We start from the raw sequence: 21,107 nt of genomic DNA, 5'->3' as shown, positions 1-21,107 counted from the left end.
TTCCAGTCACAGTCCCATAGCGTTACCATTCATTGATCGGTGGATGATGATGGTCGGTCGGGCCACTTTGGCTCCTGTGCAGCTCGCTTCCTGGTGCAGTTACACACACACACACACACACACACACACACACACACACACACACACACACACACACACACACACACACAGAGTTTCCCTATGGGGCTCCCATCAATCAACAGCCCCATTGGCGCCCCCACCTTTACCACCACCACCCTTTTGTCCCTGATGATTATTTGAATCCAGTCCATGTTTTTGTTTTGCTTGTCGTTTCTTTTTTGTGACTGTGGTCGGGGTAATTCTCCTTCACTAGTGTCTGGATAAAGAAAGACTAGGTCAGCCATGTGGATGCGTCTGTTGAACAGCTGAAGAGGAGGAGGAGGGTGGAGGGGGGTTTACAGAGACTGAGGGAGCGATAGGGGGAGCGTGGAGACTGTGTGTGCATTGGAGAGAGAGAGAGAGAGGGAGCGTGTGTGGTAGTGTGTGTGCATGTGTGTGTGTGGAAAAAGGAAGCGGTGCCTGTAAACGGCGAACTCATTGGTTTCCTATAGCCCTCGAAACAACTAAACAGCGCCGTGTTACTTTTCATGGGGACACTATCATCGACAGCGACTACAACACGGCCGAAGGGAATAGGAGCAGTTTCGAGGCGGCGGTGGGGTGGGGGGGAAAGGACTACTAGCAGACGCTCTCGTGCCTTTTCTTTCTTTCTCGGCGATTTCGGACGTGAACAGTTACCATCAGTATAAAGTGAAACCGTCTTTTATTGAAGCAAGTGCTCGCCCGAAAGCCCCTCGTTGCGGGCACAGCGGGTTTTTTGAAAAAGCAAAAGCGGAGGGATAAAAAGAAGAAGGAAAAAAAAGTGTTGGTCTTTGCCTCGCTGTGTCCCCGGTTCTTGGATCCGGCCCAGCTGGCTTGCCTTTAATTTTTGTGAAGTTTTGTGAAGGGTCAATCGCGGGCACGGATCGCGTTTTTTCAACTTGTTTGCAGCAAGTCTCTGGGACTCCCAAGAATCACCAGACTGGCGGGTGAGTTGACTACAAAAAAAAAATAAAAAATTGCAGGACGGTTGTGGTTGGAGGAGGAGGAGGGGGGCGCAGACAGGGGGAGCAATGTGTGGGTGATTTAAATATTTTTTTTTGAATTTGCGTTATAATGTTGACTAAAGCTGGGTGGCACTTAGACTTTGACCTAAACGTGTCTAAATTGTGTTTATACCCGGAGTAGGAAGCGCGTGTGACCTCGAGTCAAATGTTTCTGAGTGCTCCGGAGAGCTGAAAGTTGGCTACATTGTTGTAAAACTTGGCTCCCTCTCTCTCTCTCTCTCTCTGGATGGTGCAGCAGCAGAACCCTCAAGCAACCTCCGTGACCTGGCCAGCCTGTTACAGGGTTTCAGCAGCTAATGGTTTTAAAGTGAGAGCAATGAAGTAAACAAAAGGGGGACCTTAAGTGGCTAGCTTGCTGTCCTGGAAAACATGCAGTGTATAGATAAAAAAAAACACACACAAAGCCTTTGTTTGTTTTTTAACATTCAGTAAACTTCAAGGAAAACAAAGTTGCACTTTGACAGGGATGAATGAAGAAGAAGTGTGTCTTGATGAGTCAGTGGTGGTGGCAAATGCATTTATGCCTTTGATGGGTGGGATTTCCCTCAAGTTTCTCATAAGGATCGGCTGTTGGATTTACAGCTTTTGCTCATGTCATAAATTGATCATTGGACTGTGATAATGGAAAGTAGTTGGGTCGTTCTGAAAGGTTGTGTGTGTGTGTGTGTGTGTGTGTGTGTGTGTGTGTGTGTGTGTGTGTGTGTGTGTGTGTGTGTGTGTGTGTGTGTGTGTGTGTGTGTGTGTGTGTGTGTGTGTGTGTGTGTGTGTGTGTGTGTGTGTGTGTGTGTGTGTGTGTGTGTGTGTGTGTGTGTGTGTGTGGCTGAATCAGTTGCAAACTGTTGAAGGACCACCACATTAACTTGAACCCCCCCCCCCCCCCTCCTCTTCAGCACCCCAGAGGCTATGAACTCTGGCCCAAGCACATGCAGCTCTCACTGTGGGGGGTGGAGGAGGGGAGGGGGGATCCTGTTGTTGAAAAGAGCAAGGAAAGGTCTGGCTGGTGGTGGTGTGTGTGTTTTAGGAGTGGGCAGCTTAGGATTTGAAAGCGGACTTACTACAGTTATTTGTCTGAAAGGCGGCTTATCTAATGTTTTCCAGTTATAGTAGAAGGGGGAGGAGGAGGGCTTGTTTACTTAACTCACTGTAAAATTGGTCATAGTAAGTCTTCATGTGAGTCCAGTCAGGAGTGGAATCTGCTGGGTTATCTGGCCACATAAGCACAAAGAAAAGCTTCAGCCCTGAAACAAGATTCACATCGAGGAAGGAGGGGAGGAAGCTGTGATTGCCTTCAAGCCTCGCCATACAAAAACAATTCCTTTCTGTATATCCTCCCCCTGCCGCTGCATTTATTTAATTATTTTTTACCAATCTATTACATTGACTCAGATGTTGCACTGCTAATTGTGATGAGCTAATCTCCACCATATCCAGCTTCCTTTGGCATTTTCTCCTCCCTTTTGTCCCCCTGCTAGCTGAGAAGTGACCTCTAGCTTAATGATTCAGACGTGATTAATCCACTTGAGTGGGACGACACTGCATGGGCTAATGTATGGCACCAAGGCCCTGCAGGTTATAGATGGTTGATGGAACACGTAAAAAAAAAGAGAGAGATAGTTTTAACATTTGAGGTTTGCCCGGTTTTAAACGTCCCATGAATGTGAACATTGTACTTAGTATGAGTCATGAGGAGGTGTAAAGAAGTTAAATGGTTAACAAGGGTTGTCTTTCTTAGTGTTTGTGTGACTCACAACACTTAACTGCCAGTCAGTGCCCTGTCATTTTATAAAGGGAAGGATGTTTGATTTAGATTTTAAACATATGTGGTGGGAAGATTGTACGGACAACAAGCCTTAATACCCTTTTTATTTATGGTTGTCAGGTGAAAACGAGCCTAATTGCGCTTCCATATTGGTTGACAATATGGCGGCCGTAAACAAGAAAAGGTCAGAGCATTCCAGTAATATGAGTGACACTATGGCCTTTTTTCTGGTTGATTGTTAGGTCGGACAGTGTTACTCACTGAAGCCTTTTTTCCTTTTCGACCATAAATGTTTTTTTTTCTTTCTGTTTGGCGGCCACTAAATCGGGAATGGATCAGTCCTTAATGTGTGTTGCGGGCCGGTCTCTAAAATGGTAACAGAAATCATTATGGTTTTGTGGTTTACATGCAATCACAGTCCCAATCTCAGCCTAAGCCGTCATGTGGGGGAAAACAACTTGCATGGCTTTTCTTTCTGAAAAACATTTTGAAATGGCATCTTCCTCACTTCCCCCAGAGGTTAGGGATATCCATTTGGTTTTCACTGCTTGCGGATTGAATGGAAGAGGAAGTGGTCAGCCCTCTCTTAATGGAGTTGTACACAAGAGCCTGCGTTGTTCTGCAGTGTGGGAGTTGTAGGCTATGGGAAGAGGGCACCGAGCGTTTCACTGCAAGGCTGCTATCGGATGAGAACATAGCCGCCTTAAATCTTAATTACGAACACACTGCCATGCCGCTGTCGGTATCGTTCCGCTTCTCTATTTGTAGTACTTCATACCAGTGTTTGCAGGAAATTAAATCTGATGTGCAATTTGATCGGGGTCTGAGTTCGCAGTCTGTGTTGTTTATTCATGTAAACCAAGGGAAGCATAGTAGCGGTGTGAGTCACCCCTCCCACAGCCCTCACAATCACACGAGTCTCACCGCTGACAAGGTACAGAGAGCTAGTAAACATTCAGCTCACATACAGGCGCGCGTGAGTGTCACCTCTGAGGAATCTGAAAGGGCGATATCCGGATCAAAGAGGCTGTTTCCGACCATACAAGAGAGAGTGAGAGAGAGAGAGGTGCCTCATAGAGTGAGCTTGTAACGGCTGTCTAGCTGCTGAGAGGCGGCTGAATGTTTGACAGGGCATTGGAAAAACGTTATTTAATCTGCTCGCAAGATGGTCCTCACTGGGATTGCACCACGCTGCGTGTCTGCCCTCTTTTTTTTCTCTGTTCCCTGTGTCAGGATTATGGCAGTTGCTGGCTGGTAGAAAAAAATAAAAACAGTCAGTGGTTGTGTGTGCTGTGTGTTGTTCCCTAATGGTATGACGTAATGCGTAAAGAATCGGAGAAATGGTAATTGATGCAATGTTGGCGGACCTCTAATTTTTTCTTTCTAATGAGTAAGTGTGCAGGGGTCTTGATGTATTTTTCCATTTGGGTAATAATAGTCTCATTGACTGTGTTTCATTGTAATATCACAGAAATGATCCAGTTGTTATTTTTAAAATGCCACGTAAATGCAAACAGATGTTATGTTTGACCCATGAAAAACAAACAGCTTGTCAGTCGCTAATCAGATAAACGTAGGTAAATTACACCTCTGGCTTATTTGGTTTTGGGAATTTGTGGGCTTAACTGCATCTATCTCAGCCATATAGAAGATGCAGCTCACAGTTACCCCCCTCCCCCATACACACACCCTAAAACCAGGCATAACAAATCAATGAGAAGTCATGGCTTCTATACGGTTGCTGGTATTATTTCCATCCGCCTACACTGGAGCCGACCAATGCTTTTGAGGAGCATTTATACATCACAGGGTTTGTTGATTCTTTGGATGGAGTTGATATCTAAATGGACAGGGTCCCTACCAGACCAATTGTCCTTCCAGGTAGTGGTTTACCAGTGACGCATTTACAATACATTTAGCCACTGATTGACATAACACACGTTACAATCTTCTAGCACTGCTCAGGAGGCAATACCCTCTGGTGGGGGACTACTGAAATGGAGACTGATGAAGGACCGGCGAGGTGCTTTGATTGTTCATAGAAAAATTTGACCCAATTTGTTGTGTGTGCGCAGAGGAAGGGGCCGATATCTTTTAATTAACATAAACCTCAGGAGCCAACGATGAGTGAGAAATTGGGATAATTGAATATAGGCCCTGTCTCCTTTTCTCTCTCTCTCCCTCCCTATTCTCTGTCTGTACATCCTTAAAGCAGCTGAGCCCATCGGAGGGCACTTTCACACATGTTAAGTGAGGGGACATCTGGCCTCGTTAATTCAGTGCATGGTCATAAAGTGGAATGGCGGTCCCCACAGGGCTGCCCGCTCACAACACCGTCAGATGGAGCCTGTGTGTGTGTGTGTCCTCACTCCCTCCTCATCCTCCCTGTTGACTGTCCACTCTGACACTCCAACGATCCCGCCAAAATGCTTAGACACATACGCTGATGTCCGAGGGAGATAATGTGACAGTAAATACATATTAATGTGCTTGACAATAAAAGGTGTAAACTGTAAGACAATCCTAATTTTCATTTGCTTAATACAACAAAGAAACGAGATGCTTAGGGGGATTCTATCAATCAACTACACTAAGAGCTTCCCCCACCATATATATTGGATATCAGTAGCCTGTGTCAATTAGGTGCATGCATTATGATGAGTGGGGCTGTCAGTCTGTTCTCCAATAACTACCTTACGTCTCTGCGTCCTCAGGAAACGGTAGCAAATAATCGAGTGACAGCAGCGGGGATACATTCACGCTGCGCATTCATTTCCTATTTTATCAAGTAAACATTTAATGTGTTTAAATGTATCACCGCTTTATTTATGCATAGAATCTGCAGTTATGTCTGAATTATACATTAGCCGATGAATAATGCAGTGCCATTCCTTAATGATTACTTGCCAGCCAGCGAATGGTAATATTTGCTGATAAATTTACCCATTGATCTCGCTTGTGTTTAACCAGGCTTGTCAAGATAATGTTCGCTCCATTTTGTGTTTTGGGAGGTTTTTGTTGTGTGTCAAGGATTTAATCAAAAGCAAGCAATGTCTGTTTTTTTTAAGAAGATATCTTTTAAAAATGACAAGTGAGCCCTTAGGATTGCAAAATGAAGTGGGTACAATCTGAATTCTCTGAGCACATACTACTTACTTTCGGTTCTCAATCATTCTGCCATTTTCTTGAACATCTCAGTAAGGTCCATGTGTAGATACAGTTTCTTCATGGCTGCTCTTATAGGATGATGATTTATTTACCCTTAGACCTCGACCGATCAATGTCCTATTTTAGTTGTGTCTTCGTTGGCTTGTAGCCGTTACACGACAGAGTACGTTTATTGGACGTACACTGTCTAAACGATGTGTGGTGAGCTAGTCATTTAAGGATGTCTTTTGATACCATGTCTTTATCGGCACGCACACGGGTCTCCATAACAGCCGCACCGAGCCAGATTACTGGCACATTGTCCGTATATTGCTGCGAGTCTCGCCTTGCCTAAGCCTCGAAGCATTGCCCTGTTACTGTGCAGATATATTGCTTGTCCCCACAATGAGAAAATATTGACTTGTTGTCACTCACTCATTTGATTAGTTGTGCGAGTGATTCTGCTTCTCATTTGTCACCCTGGCAACGTGAAAGGGAAAACACGGCACCGGCCTCTTTTCTATCCTCTGACTGTGCAGTGGAGCGTTACAGAATATCACATCTGGAAAACCTCTCTCTTAGCAGGAATGAATGTCTTTATCACTCATGGTGTATCATTGGCACTTGTCAGCTCAGCCAGTATCCGCAAGAAAAAGCCAACGTCTAACTGCAGAATGTGCAGCTGCGTGGGAGTGATGTACTCCCAACAACTCCACTTTGATTTTACAGCTTAGTTGAGGGTGACTTATCCATATATTTACAGCACTGGCCATTTTCTTTTGTCTGTAAGAAGAGCAGCTTAAAGCAGTGTGCCGCCGCTGTGCGTAAGCCAGGTCATAACTAGAGCACCTCACATTTAACCCTACAGGATTCATCAGTGTCCTTGTTCTCCCAAAAAATAATGAGGTAGACAGTAAGGGCTGCCCCAGGCTGCATGTAGGGAGATGATCTCTCTGAACCGGCAAATCATTCCTGTTTTTTATGCTAAAAAGACAGGCTAATGACTATTCTTGATGTGTGTCAGTGCTTTAAGTTAACTAGCTTTAATTCAGAGAAGGATCTAATGGGCTTGATTGTCAAGCTGAGTCGAGGCAGTCTGCGAGAGGCTTGTGCTCGGGTGGGGGGGAGTGTAATTGTTTTTGCTGGCGGTGATTCTCTCTGGAAGGGATGACTGCATAATCCAGATATGTAAACCAGAATAAACTGAAGGGCGATATGCTGATACCTTGTCGGTTTCCTCTTGATCAGCACAGCTTTTGAAATTCAATTTCGAGGCTCTGCCCAAAACACTCTTTGGTTTCAGCTTGACAGTAATGGTTGCTTTAAAAAACTAGTGTCGCTCAACTAAGAATTTCAGACATGTAAATCATACGTGGAAAATGAATATCTTGAGGAAATCATTAACTGTGACGGCGCACTATAAAACAAAGAAGGGGGAGCATTGAAGACAACAGCTGCTCAAATGGTTTGATTCTGCTTATTGGAGCATGACACTTGTTTTGTGCAGTGGAGAAACTCAATGCGTTTATGGTAGACAATAATGCTGTGTCTTGCCAAGGCCCTGCCAGTCATCTGTTCTCCAGGGGCGTCTGCAGTATTTATTTAATACTTTTGCATTCATAAACGCTTCACAATTTCTTTGTGCGCTCGAGCCTGGTGCAATATTCGGTCACTTGGAATCAGAGTAGCAGAATCGACTTCTACCTCTTTCTGTTTCATAAATAACAAGGCTGCTCAGCACCCCTGCGCCAGTAAGAGAGGAAGGATGTCGTGATAAAGTGAGCTGACACTCTTGGCCTGATAAAGATCAACTTAATACCCGCCAGGAAGCAGTCCTGTTTGCAAACACTTTTTTTCTTCCGGTTAGCGTTTGAGTCAGCGTCGGGGCAAGACTGGACATCTGTCTCCTAGTGATCTATAACGCCCACAATCCCTCCCACAGACGGTCAGCTTTGGCACTCTAGTAGTACACCGGTTGCTGTTGTACAGCCAGCCACCCACAACAGTGGCTTATCACACAAGCATAACAAAGAGGATGGAAAGTAATAGGACACACAGCAACAACAGAGGACCTTAAGAGGGCCGTGCCACCATAACTCCACTTCAAAATGGAGGCCTTTGTTCTGAGGTAGTTGGAGAGGACCTCATAGCTAAGGCAGCAGCACATCTTTTCATCCTCAAACACTCACTCCCACTCATTCAGTCTTCTGTGGGCGAAGGAGATCCTCTGCCTGATTTCAGAGACAAGGTATTCCTCAGGGACTGTTGTTGAGGGATTTCTACAGTTCCACCATGCACTGATTAAAGGAACACTTGTAGATAATCCTTTTTAAAAATAGTCTTTGTTGCGGCAGCGGTGAGGCGAGGTAGGGATGCGAGGGGCTAGAAGAAAGCCCCCGGATTTAGATGTCTTAATGGTTATCACCTTGGTATGATCTGCAACTCTGCTAAGATAAATATTTAATGACAGGGCGGCTGAAATAGAGCTGTTAGTGACTGCTGGGGAGAGATGTAGCTTCTATTTAGAGGCCATACCTTTCCATAAAGCCATGGCATTGGTAGACAGCCCAAGGTTAGAAGGCTGGTATGAGAGTTAGTTGTGTTTGTGTGATGTGACTGTGGGCTACTGCCGCTGAAGTCCTCTCACTCCTTTTTCTTGCTGCGGTGATATGAAGGAGAGAAATGCACTCAGTCGGCTGTTGAGAATTTCACTCATGAGTCCTTGATGGATGACTGCTGCTGTGTGTTTGTGTGAGAGGAAGATTGTGTCGTGGCAGCACTATAGTTAATGCATGCACGGCAGCAACTCTATTCAGACTGAATCCACTTGAACTATATCCACAAGCCAAACAGCTGTATGATTTCCCCTCTTCTACTACCTTAGCCTGGCTCTGTTTCATTTCACATGCTCCCTGCCCTCTGGGTTCTTGTTTGATGTCATTCATGTCATGCAAAATTGATTGCGAGGGCTTGCATCAATGCTGGCTGCGATGAAGTTATCACAGTGTAAATACAGATATCCCCACCACTGCTTCTACTAGCCGTACACTTTCACATTACAAGCAAATGGAGCATTTTAAATTGATATCAGCGTTGCTTTTAGATTTCTGACTGGGATGATGAAGTGAAGTCTGTATATTAGGACCTGAATGTTACCGCACACAGTTCATTCAAACACTGATCAAGGCTCCGCTTGATTCGTCCTGTTTATTCATTACATGATAGCTATGGCGAAAGCAATTACTTTCAGCTTTCAAGTACCTTGCTTTTGGTCACACTGCGGCTCTTATTTATTTCACTTGGGAGCTCCCAAGGCCGCATGGTTTCCAATCATTCTAGTGAGTGGCGTGCGCTAAAATCTTGCCTCTTTGTGTTGGAAATAGGTGGGTAAACACAGCAGAGTCCTTGAAGCACTTCCCATCCCTGCTATTGGATTACCAGCTGCCTTTCTGGGTCTCATCTGCACAGATGAGTGCCAAGATCAATGGAGCTCTTAGTGCAAAGCTAATTCGATCAGGACTGGCTTTGCTACTGCTGATCAGAGATTATTTTTTTCATGTGAAACAAAAACTTAATCAAGTCAAGCCTGTGTGTAAAAGCCCATATTCAACTCCCATAGACATCAATTTAGAGGCATTTTATATTCATTATTGAATCGTTGGGTTAGCCTGCTGAGAAGAGGTGTGGAGATGGGAGTAGTGAACTGCTGCGTAAAGTGATCCGGCCAGTTTTTGCTGAGTGTAGCAGGAATGCTGCCTTTTCTCCAGCAGTGCAATTGGCATCATAAATAAGCTAAGAGCATGTTTTTAGAGGGATGAGGTGTCTCCTGCTTTGACGGTGAGCAGAGAGAAAGGGTTGAAGGGCATATTGACCCTCTTGTTCTGGAAAGCGAAAAAGCAGACTCCTCAGTGCCCCTTGTTCCCCATTAATTATTGTTTGATGCTAATAAAGGGGAGAGGGGGGATGGGACATGTTATGAAACATAATTATTCATTGCAGCATTTCCCCCCCATCTCCCCTTGTGCGCGGTGAGGAAGCTGCCAGCGCTGTCAGTTGAGTACAGCAGGCAAAGATGTCCCCTCAGCCTTTTAAGGAGGGGACAGGAGGGGAGCAGGGTGAAGGGCGCCATTTGCCCGAGTGATATATGAGGAGAGACAGCAATATATGTAAGGAGCTGCTGAAAGAAAGATAGAAGGTCAAGGCACATTACACTCTAGCCATTTATTGGCAGAGCACATAGTCTGACCTGCACTGCAAATACAGTTGCTCAGCAGCAGCAGCCGCAGCAGCTTTTTGTTTATGTATGTGTGTGCTTGGGAGTGTGTGCTTGGGAGTGTGTGTGTGTCAATGGCCTTCACATTTTAAATTGACACGCGTGTATACACGCAGGTGAATGCTGTACTGTAGTGAATATGCTCTCAGTGGCTTTTTATAAGCTTCAGATGCAGTGGGAAGCTATTTTAACAAGACTGTAGCTCAACAAAGCTGTCCTCCTAGATTTCCACTAAGCGACTGGCATGGCAGAAGCACTAGAGGCTGATTTCCTATGCATGAGCACAGCATATGGTGTGCTTAAACAGAATACAAGCATGGCATTAGTTAACAATTGTGTCTCATAACTTTGTGGTAATTGAGTGCCGTATTAAACGGTGACTCAAGCGCTATATTTCTCCTGCTGTTGGTAATATGATAAATATTAAAAAAGCAAATCATTTAGACGATCTCTAAATTTTAAAAGAGTGCCTTATTGACATAGGCAGAGCTACGTAGTATTTCCATTGCAGTTAATGGCCCGGTGACGAGAGCAGAAGTCGGTTACACTGCCATGGTCAGAGCCTAATGTCAACATTCCAAGAATATCTGAGGCTTATTCGCAGCAACTCAGCCGCACAGCCAGCTGTGTTCACCTTTGGTAGAAGAAAGACAACGGGCCCCACAGTCAGCCTGAGCTATGTTATGTCAGGCTGTATTTTTAATGTGCAGTCGTTTCACAGCAAAGGATGCATTGCAAGGTGTAATCCAATATAGTGCAGTTGTTAGGTGTTTGGGAAGCCAAAAATGCAGCTTGTGTTAGCTAGAGGCGTAGCACACTATCAGTCAGGGATCAAATCTCCATTTCACACATGAACAGGCAGAGTTAATCTGTGGATCACTACTGTACGCTGCGTAATATCCAACAGCTATTCTCATATTTTCCCAAAAGCCCATTGTTCTAGGCCTCTGCTGCCAATGTTTTTGGAAAATGGTTACCTTTTGTAGCTGATGTATATTTATAGGTTAAGAAGAGGTCTAGGTAGTAAACCATGCAACTCTTACTCCTGTTGACACTTTAAAATTAATTGTGTGTATTTGTAGCATACCCGTGTGTTTGGGTCCACTAAAATGCCACTGCATGTTTTATGAGCTGTCCTGAGAGGATATGGGAGCTCAGAGCTCAGATCCTGCTTGTTCCAGCAGTGTTTTCATCACTCCTGGCCACCACCCCACCCCCCTTTACCTTTTTTTATGATGAGGTAGAGGAAAATCAGACAATATCTACAACACAGACCTGTCTATGGCTAGTACACTGGTTTAAAATGCATATTATTCTAGGGTGCTCTCCTTCTGCCTAGGATCACCGGCCTGCAAGACTTGAGAGACGGTGGATGACAAGGCTGAATGCTACACTGAATACTCCACCCCCCACTGCTTTTTCTAAAGCCGGCCTTTTCCTTGAGCAAACACATCTCCCAACTGGAGAACGTTGACTGGTGGCGGCTATTTGCAGTGCTCACACATTGACTTGTTGTGAGTTATAGCTGTGGTTGCGAGAATGCTGAAATTAGCCAGGAGGGTAACAGGGAGGGTAACGAATAAAAGTTGTTATGCTTTGAAGACGAATCCTTTCTTTTTATTTATTTTGTAATGGCAGTTAGTCCTTGTGGTTGTTTTGGACGGCAGTTGCTAGTAAGAGAAGTGCTCTCATATGAAATAATAGCTTTCTTCCTAATTAAAGTTAATACCACCCTGTGGTATCTAGAGGTAGAGGTGTTTTTTTTGGCTCGGATCTTTATAAGATGTTGAAAGGAGGAACCCCCCCCCACACACACACACACACTCCTCCTCCCCGCAGGACCATCTGCTTGGGGATAGAGTACGGTTTGCCATCACATAGCTAAATAATTAAGCCCGGGGAAAAAAACTGATCTTGTACACTGACCTAATGGCTTTGTTTTTTTTCGGCGCTGTTCTTGAAGACATACTTCAGTGCCCCTGCTGGCCCGTGCTGTCAGTCTGCAAACCTCTGAGCTGTCTTATCTGTCAATCTAATCTATTTATGTTAGTTTTTCCTCTGTGTTGGCACGTCGCTCAGTGTGACACAGTGATTAGAGTAGCTGGAGGATGTAGGGCAGCTGTATGAATTCCTTTTTCCTCCTCTCTCTCTCTCTCTCTATCTCTCTCACCCTCATTTAGACTACCAGTTGGAAGTGGAACTGACGGATAGGATCGTTAGGCTGATAGGCAGAACTGGGGAGGAAGAGTGGGGATATTTGATTGCAGAGTATCAGTGGAAGTGGTAGATGATTGAGGGCTCAAATATTAAAATCTTAAGATTCCTTTTCATTCTAAACAGAAGACAAAATTAAATTTTTTTTTCTTTCACTCCCAGTACATTTTTTGCCGATCTGATTGAGAACATGTCATCTAAGTCATTTCCTTCTCTCCCTGCTAGAGCTCAGTTCCATTTTGTAGAGATAGATGTCTGATATATTATACAGAGATTGTTCGAGTACATGTTCAAGTCAGGCTTGAACATGTCCCCAGTGTGTATTTATACCTCTCCTGACCCCAGCTTAACTGTTGGGTCCATTTCCATTAGAGCAGCCTAATTCACCAAAAAATTGAATTGCCGGTGCCTCTCCACAGGGGTGAAAGACACTAGAAAATCCTTTCGAAATCAGTCAATTGTATTCACACTCCAAAAAAGAAATACAAAAAAGCAGCCCACAGATTCACAGGGAAACTCAATTAAGAGCCACAATCATGATAGCACCCGTCTGCCGCCACATACCTCACATTCTCCTGCTTCTCTTATCAATGCCACATTGGGAGAGGTCCTTCACTGGCCCGCCCACGATTACATTTCTCAAGAGTGCCTCATTTAAAGGAAAGGCAAAGGGTGACGGTGGACAACCCTGACATTTCCCCCAGGAGCAGCGTTTCTAAACATGATGCCTCGTAAAGCAGTCGGTGCTGCCCAAATGGCCTTCAGCTTTGTTCCAGACAGACAGACAGACAGACAGACAGACAGACAGACAGACAGACAGACAGACAGACAGACAGACAGTGGTGGTGGTGGGCTGAGAGGAACTGTGTCTTGAAGTAGCCGGTATTAGGCTGCAAAATGAAGTCCTGCGCACAGACCTCTGTAGATAATGGACATCCAGGATTGTGGAGCGGCCCCCTCAGGGCCTTTCTGGAGATCTCGCAGAGAGAGCACAAAAACAGGGACTAGAGGAGGATTTAGCCTTCTTTTAGAGATGGAGTAGAGGCTTAGACCCTGTGGAGCACACAGCCGGATCCTTACGTCAGGGTTTGAAAGTACCTGGTGAACTGTTGGACAATGGACATAGACTATGTTTGACATGATGGGCATCGATTTGTATTACAAGACAGAATAATGCGAATGCTATTGTTTGCCCGGGGAGATTTTTGGAAATGTTCTTCAATCTTTTCAGACAGTGATAGTTTATTGTTGCACACGGTGTCATTGTGCATGGAAATCTGTTCTTGTGATAAAGCCGTTTTTGCCTTTTTACTAGAGGGAGAGAGTCTCATAGGCAGGTTTAACTGTTGATGTTGGAAAGCCCCAAGCAATGTTTTCTCGAGCACGGCTTTTACCTTCTAAACTAACCCCGGATGCCGGCTAAAAATAGAGCCTCAGTGAGCACGGCTTTAGCAGAGGCAACAAAAAAAAGATGTGGTTACTCATCAGTGAATTGAAAAACAAGTGGAGCAGACAAGTGTCTTTGCACTAACTAAAACAGAGAGGGACATGGAGAATAAAGGAAGCCATAATTGCACCAGGTATCAGACAAAGCAGGCGGGGTCCAGAGAGCACAGAGAATCCCACATGAAGTGGCCTACCCCCCCTTTGCCTCCAGCTGAGCCTCTCATTGTGCTGTTGTTTCCAGGGGGCTTGGATGGCGGCTTAGATTAGATGGCACTGAGTAATGGATTGGAGCTGATGAAAACCTGCTGCAGCTCACACTTCCCCACAGCTAGGATCCGTTCACTGCGGAGGATCTGGCTGGTTTATTCGGATCAATTTGAGTCGCCCTCATTGTTAATAACCCTGTGTATATTCATGCTAACATTGTTCTCCTCTAATCTGTATTCACGCGAGTATTTCATTCAATCCCTTCGCAAAGCCGGCCCCAAATCCTTGCCAATCACATTTTGCTACTTCATAATTCTCCAATTGAATATGCCATGAATGACTTTTCGGTCTCCGCACACCCTCCAAAAGCAAAGAGTGGATCACTGTGTGCTGGTTATTATTGTCGTCAGATTCAGTTTTGCATTTAAATGTAAAAAAAAAAATCCTCTTTCCTCTATTTCTATAAAGTACTGAATGGATATATGTCCAGCGGTTGCAAATTTAGATTCCAAGATTAATCAATTACTGAAATATTGTAGGATGAAACCACGTAGCTGTGTAGGTACTCATGGAAAAGCGTGATCATTTGGAAGTGTTTGTTCCCTAGACAGGTTTTGATTAAAATTACAGAGATGAGCATGGATTTGGATAAATGTGGGAGTGATTGGAATGAATAAAACATGGATTTTTAAAAGGCTGTTTGGGAGAAAGGAAGAGAGAGAGGGAGCGAGGAAACATAGTTAGTTACATACATTAGTAACATAAACCTTCTGTGTGGCCATTGTGGGGAATGATGTGTTAATCGAGCCACACACTGTGTGGTTTTTCAGGCTAAAGGTCTCATTTAAACAGGCCCCCGGAAAAGAGAAATGTATTTGAGCTGGGGGCCCGCTGGCTGCTATAGCCCTTGACTTCATTGCAGTAATGCAAATGGTGGATTAGATGACGTTGGGCTGAGACCCCCTCAATCCCTCTCTCTTTCTCCCCAGCCACTGCCCCACCTCCCCCTTCTCTTTTCCATTAAGACAGCTGGTATCTTTCAAAGGGTCCTGGCCCAGTGATTGATGGGTAATAGCTCCAAGCCTCACCTGCCCCCTCACAGTGTTCCTCATCCGCCCCGTCAGCCAGCGCTTGCTTTCTTGCTACTAAGCACTTTGTTTCCAGGATGGTGGGTGGAGAGCCTTCTCCATTTGCTTTTCTCTCTCCATCTCATTTTCTCTTTGTCATTCTCTTCAATGTCAGCATCACTACATTATGACTTTTCAGTGCCACGGTGTCACTACCTCACTTCACTTTCAATCACCTATTTTTCCTCTTGTCAATTTGATCAACTTCAAATAGCCCTTTTGTCTGCATCAAACTCTGGGAACTAATGGACATGGACAACAAACACTTGAACACATCGTCCATTGACTAATAAAAAACTTCAACCACCACATGATCAAGCACATTGTCTAGATATGAAGACTTTTGTTTTTTGCAATGGGGGGTTGTTGAATACAATTATGTTAACTTAAGCAAGGTAATTGGAGACACATCAATTGGAATGAGGCAGAGTTGTGCAAAGTGTATCCAGATGCAAACTAATAGCTTAGATTGTAACGATACTTATAAGGGCTTAAAGCGGCCCGCAGCATCAAAGGAGAATGGGCCAGCCGTCTATTTGCAACAGTTCAGGGTCCTCATTGGTTTCAGTAGAAGAGGCTTATGTTACTGATTAAAGGAGAGGAGAGGTGCTTAGTTCATACACAGATTCTGGCAGCTCCCAGGATTAGAGCCGTGGTATCAAATGGTACCTTTATCCATGTTTTTTTTTTGTACGTCCCTCACACCTCTAAGACATGCTGCCGGATATATGGACACAGGAGGCGGCACAGTATGTGTTTTGGCACAACAGCGGAGGTGTGTGTCCTTGCGAGAGAATGCGTGTTAGAACTCTCCCGAGTCCTGTGTGTGTGCACTAATGTGTTCTTGTGAGTGTGTACGCTGGCAGCCCAGTGGTCGCCCTGGTAACTCATCATTAGGTGATTAATGGGGCTGTGACGAGGCTGCGGTTTAATCAGGCCCGGTGTTTGTGTTGAAGCCGACGACAAGAGCAGCTGCCCTGTCAGTTGGTGTCTGCTCACGAGATGACAGCACCCGCTGCTGAGGAGAGCCGTTGTCAAACGCGCTTCATTGTGTGTGTGTGTGTGCGCCCCCGTCAAAAAACCTTTCTTCTTCTTTCCCTCTATTATGTCTCATGTTCACCCTAGCTCTCTCAATAAAACCCATTTCCACTTGTAGACATGCTTTATCATTTTCACCCCAAGCTGGATCTGCTTTACCTGACTCAATCTCTATCCCTCCTTCCTTATTCTATCTCCCTCTCCCGCCCTGCTATCACAACCATGGTAACGCGGCTGCTGATTGCCTGGTCTGATCCCCCTAGAGGGCTGTAATAACTATTTCTAGTTAATTTGTTGCGGTGGGGGCGTAGGGGGGAAAACACTGGCAGTAAATGAGAAGCCTCCTTTGTAGGCGCAGTGTGTAGGGGCAGTGTAGTGCATACAGTGTGCTGTTTTAGCTTTGCCTTCCTCACTGTTTATGGAAGATTACATTATGGCATGAGAAAGTAGTTGCTGGGTTCCTTTTTTGAGCGAACGTCGATTGCTGAAAATGGCAGTGGAGCAGGCATGGCAAATGACTGGCTCAGCCTCTCTCCTCTCCCTTTTCTTACCCAGTGAATTGCTGTGTTCTCCTCTCCAGAGCTGTCGCTTCACATTAACACAGTATGCACTGTCAGCCAGGGCAGAGTAGGGTGGTGGTGTGCAGACCAGTAAGCCAAAGTACACACACACACACACACAACCACAGACCGATGAGTTAAAATTGAGCTTGGTGTCATCATTGATGGTCTGCAGAGAAGCTAGCCAGTTAACTCTGTCATTGAGCCTCATGCTAGGTCTCTCCCGTGGCAAAAGACAAGCCGCGTCTTGTGCCGAAAAGCCCCTTGACATATTATCTCTGAGGAATTCTATTGGCTGCATGCCTTATTCTCAATGCAGCACTACTATTTTATCCTCATTCAGGCGTCCCGTTAGCTTATTGTGTTACAACTGCTATACATGCAGCACACATCTTCCCACTTTTTCTCTCTCTTATCCATTTTTCTACCCTTTAAGGACTTTGTTTTACTGCTTCTGAAAGAATGGAAATATGTTTGAGCTGCAAGTCTGAAAAGTTGTGTTCTTTGATAAAGCTACTCGGTGCTCTCTAGAGTATAACTGGTTGTGGAGTGGAGTGCCAAGAATTACTGTGATGTTGAGAATAGTCAGCAGCACAGCTGCCTGATCTCTAGGAACTAATCTTGTATTTCTCACCCACAACAGATCTCCCCCAGTATAAAACATAGCTTCTCCACTGTAAGGATAACTGATATTGACATGGGGTTTTGCTAATGACCTTATTTTCTTCTCTTCTCCGCAGCTTTTCTGAAACACTGGGGTTGTTGGTGTGGCCAAATTTTCCCTGGATTTGACTGGTAAATTCAGAAGACTGAAGCCCAGGCTCACAGTCTACCTTTCACGGAGGCCCAGCCGTGAGAGGACTGAGGAAGGCACGTGGCGGATCATGACGGCCGACAAAGAGAAGGAGAGAGAAAAAGAGAGAGACAGAGACAGAGATAGGGACCGGGACAAGAGAGAGGGAGGTGGTAAGTCCCGACGGCAGGACGCGGACCGCGAGGGCGAGAGCGCCAGGCCCCGACGCAGCTGCACGCTGGAGGGCGGGGCCAAGAACTACGCAGAGAGCGACCACAGCGAGGACGAGGACAACGACAACGGCAGCACAGGGCCAGGCAGCGGCACGGCCGAGGACGGAGGCAAGAAGGGCAAGAAGAAGACGCCCAAGAAGAAGTCCCGCTACGAACGCATGGAGAACGGAGAGATCACCTCATTCATCACAGAAGACGATGTTGTTTACAGACCCGGAGGTAAGTCCTAGTCATGGTTAATTCAGTTGCATCAATCTCCAATCTACGTTAAGCAATTTCCCCCTGGTTGGCTGATTATCCCAAGTCCACCTCCTCAACAGTACATTCACTTATTCACATATACCACTTTGTTCTCCATAAGCTTGATTTGGGAATTAGGAAACACTTTTAATTAATCTACGCTTGATTTCTGCTTTCTTAAAGAAACTGCCATTTTTGTTGCACCTACCTGCTGAAGGATTGCAGATCTTCCAAAGTAGAAAAACTCTTCACAGCAGAAGTACTCCCTCAAGGAGGCCCATGTATCATAGAATCAATCCCAGGTTGACCCACACTGTGCTTTGTCTTTGGCAAAGTCAATAAAGCAAAGTGGTGCTTCACTAGATGATGTGATAGTGACGACAGCCATGATAATGATTTCAACCCAACACCATCTGACTCACTAAAAGTAAGCTCTCTCCTCTCGGGCTAAAATGTACTCGGTGTTCCGGTGAGATGTTTGAGCTGCAGTGCAATGTCTTGATTGAGCCTTTGAATGAGGCTCCATTAAAGAATCAACCTTTTCCTACTGTTTATAAATTGCTTGCATTAGAGTGGAATTCCAACTCTCACCGGACGCAAGGCTAGCTCTGTGTGTGTAGTCTGCTCTTGCTCAGCTGCTGCTTAGTGCTATCTGACTTGCAACTAAATAATTTGCCGCCATGTCTTTTGTGTTTATCTAGCAGCTAGCAAAAGGTCAAGTAGTGGGGAGGGGGTGGCCCACATTGCTAGGTTACTTAATTGGAATATGTAGGAAATAACAGCCACTGTGTGTTAGGTTATCTTCTTCTCTAACTATCTACACAAACGTTCATCCACACAAACACTCAGCCGTGGGGCGCCTTTAGCTCAGTTGGTAAGGCGTCCCCTCCATGGGCCTCGGCCAGCAGCGGACCCGGGTTCGATTCCAGCCCGCGGTCGTTCTCTGCATGTCACTCCCCTCTCTGCCCCATTTTTCACTCTGTCTCTACACTATCAATAAAGCATAAAAATGCCAAAAAAATATCTTAAAAAAAAAACACTCAGCCGTAAACAGACATTGTCAAGTAGCTGCAGTGAAACAGCCAGACCTGCCCGTCCTACACTTTCAGTCTAGCTGCGGAATCTTGTTGGCTAAATTATCTCTGCACTGGTATCAGGGGAAGTCCTTGAGCAAGCAGTCACACTGAACCAAAGCCTTGTTGTTGTTCACTCTGTATTTCTGTCCTTCTAACACGTTGCAACTGACTCCATTGAAGCTCTGCATTTCATGTTTAATAGAGAGAGCACCGGCGGTTTGTCTCAAAGCTAACCATGCTGAAGAGAGGAGGAGAAGGGGGTAAAAAAAAACTGAAGCAGTAAGTTGCATCAATGAAACATTCAAAAGGCATATAAACAAAGTCGACCGTCTCAGTGGATTAGCTCTGCCCAATATTTATATTTCCACACCCAAGCCTACAACACAGGCTGTGTCTGGTTGATGGGGAATATTTATGTTTCCTGTCTTCTCCTTCAATTAGTTTGACAGGTCTAGAGCGGCTTGGGTCTGGACAGCCTGCTCCCACCGCATAGACTGGAGCTGTTAGATTGTTTTTGATTAGGGATGAGTAAGGATTGGGAAGTGGTGGCCCCAGCGTCAGTACACTCGTTTGTAATTTACCCCCTATTGTCAACAAGGAAGATCCTCCACCTCAGCAACTGACCTCCTGCTGTCTCCTCTGCTTATTGTTCCGGTGATAAGCCCTGTGTGTGTGTGTGTGTGTGTGTGCGTGTGTGTGTGTGTGTGTGTTCTTCCTCCCACTTGGTCATTGGTAGCAGCCTTCTTGCAATCAGATTTGATATGTGCAGCTTAGGCAGTCACAAAGCCTGCAATGGATTATACTTTACTAAATGTTAAATCCCTTTATAGCCGTCTAGTGACACACAATATGTAAAACTGACCACCCTCGGTGAAGGATTTGCACTGTCCCATACATGAGGAGAGGGAAAAAAAAGTTGGTGATGGAAAGCAGTTAAAAAAAACTGATAAAATTGTGAGCTAAAATACAGTTTTGGTTGCTTTTGTCAAAGGAGACATAGGAAGCATGCGCTAAGGTGAGCTAGTATTGAAACCGTCCGCACACTCCCAATCTCCAGCCACCCTCCAATTTCACTGCTTAGCCTTTCTATCCCTTGAAGATGGGTTCAGGCAGCTTAGTGCACATCGATTGGATGGAAGGAGAAGTGCAATGGGCCAATGGTTGGACCTGCCAGTTAAATCTAGCTCTGCCGCTGTTTAAAAGGATGCAGCAGTGTGTCTGTGGTGGAGGCCAGGGGGGTTTGTCCCAGGCCATTTGTATGGTTGTCTGCTGGGGTAGAAAGCATGCTGCAGCGCAAGTAGATGCTGTAATCGATCTGTGCCCTGTGGCTGAGCTCCCACCACCCTCCCAAGCCCAGCCAGACACCTCCAGAGCCTGTTCTCTACACCCCTCCAGCCCCCCACCCCACAGTATAGATCCTCTCTCTGGAGATTATACTCACTGCCATGGGGGAATCAATAGGAGACACCCTAGAAGCACGGACACACACATACACAGTGCGCTAATAACCGGTATTTGGGCACACTTAAAAGTGTGAAGTTACAGATATACAACGCATGCTTTTAACAGTCATAGACATGGTCCCTATCTCTGACAAGCACACTCTGCCACACACACAAGCTCTGCCAAATACACACACACACACACACACACACACACACACACACACACACACACACACACACACACACACACACACACACACACACACACACACACACACACACACACACACACACACACACACACACACACACACACACACACACACACACACACACACACACACACAGTACTTTCCACATTGCTCATCCCTTCTCTCCACTGCAGCAGCACTCTGCTTGGCACTGCAGGCAGCTGGTTGCCA

The 21,107-nt window shown here is 45.4% G+C and overlaps 1 protein-coding gene across 1 annotated transcript in view; it reads left to right on the top strand.

The window, feature by feature from the left end:
- Positions 1-457: 457 nt before the first annotated feature.
- rerea (arginine-glutamic acid dipeptide (RE) repeats a) overlaps positions 458-21,107 on the top strand; it is a 100,278-nt gene continuing 79,628 nt past the window's right edge. The window contains exons 1-2 of the mRNA XM_080031215.1: positions 458-1,049; positions 17,639-18,143. Coding sequence (XP_079887341.1) covers positions 17,783-18,143 — 361 coding nt within the window. The 5' untranslated portion in view covers positions 458-1,049; positions 17,639-17,782. The remainder of the gene's footprint in view (positions 1,050-17,638; positions 18,144-21,107) is intronic.

Source organism: Ammodytes marinus (assembly GCF_949987685.1).
Source record: "Ammodytes marinus genome assembly, chromosome: 7".
Taxonomy (NCBI): domain Eukaryota; kingdom Metazoa; phylum Chordata; class Actinopteri; order Uranoscopiformes; family Ammodytidae; genus Ammodytes; species Ammodytes marinus.
The sequence above is the reverse complement of the archived record's forward strand: the minus strand, read 5'-3'. Positions and strand labels throughout refer to the sequence as shown.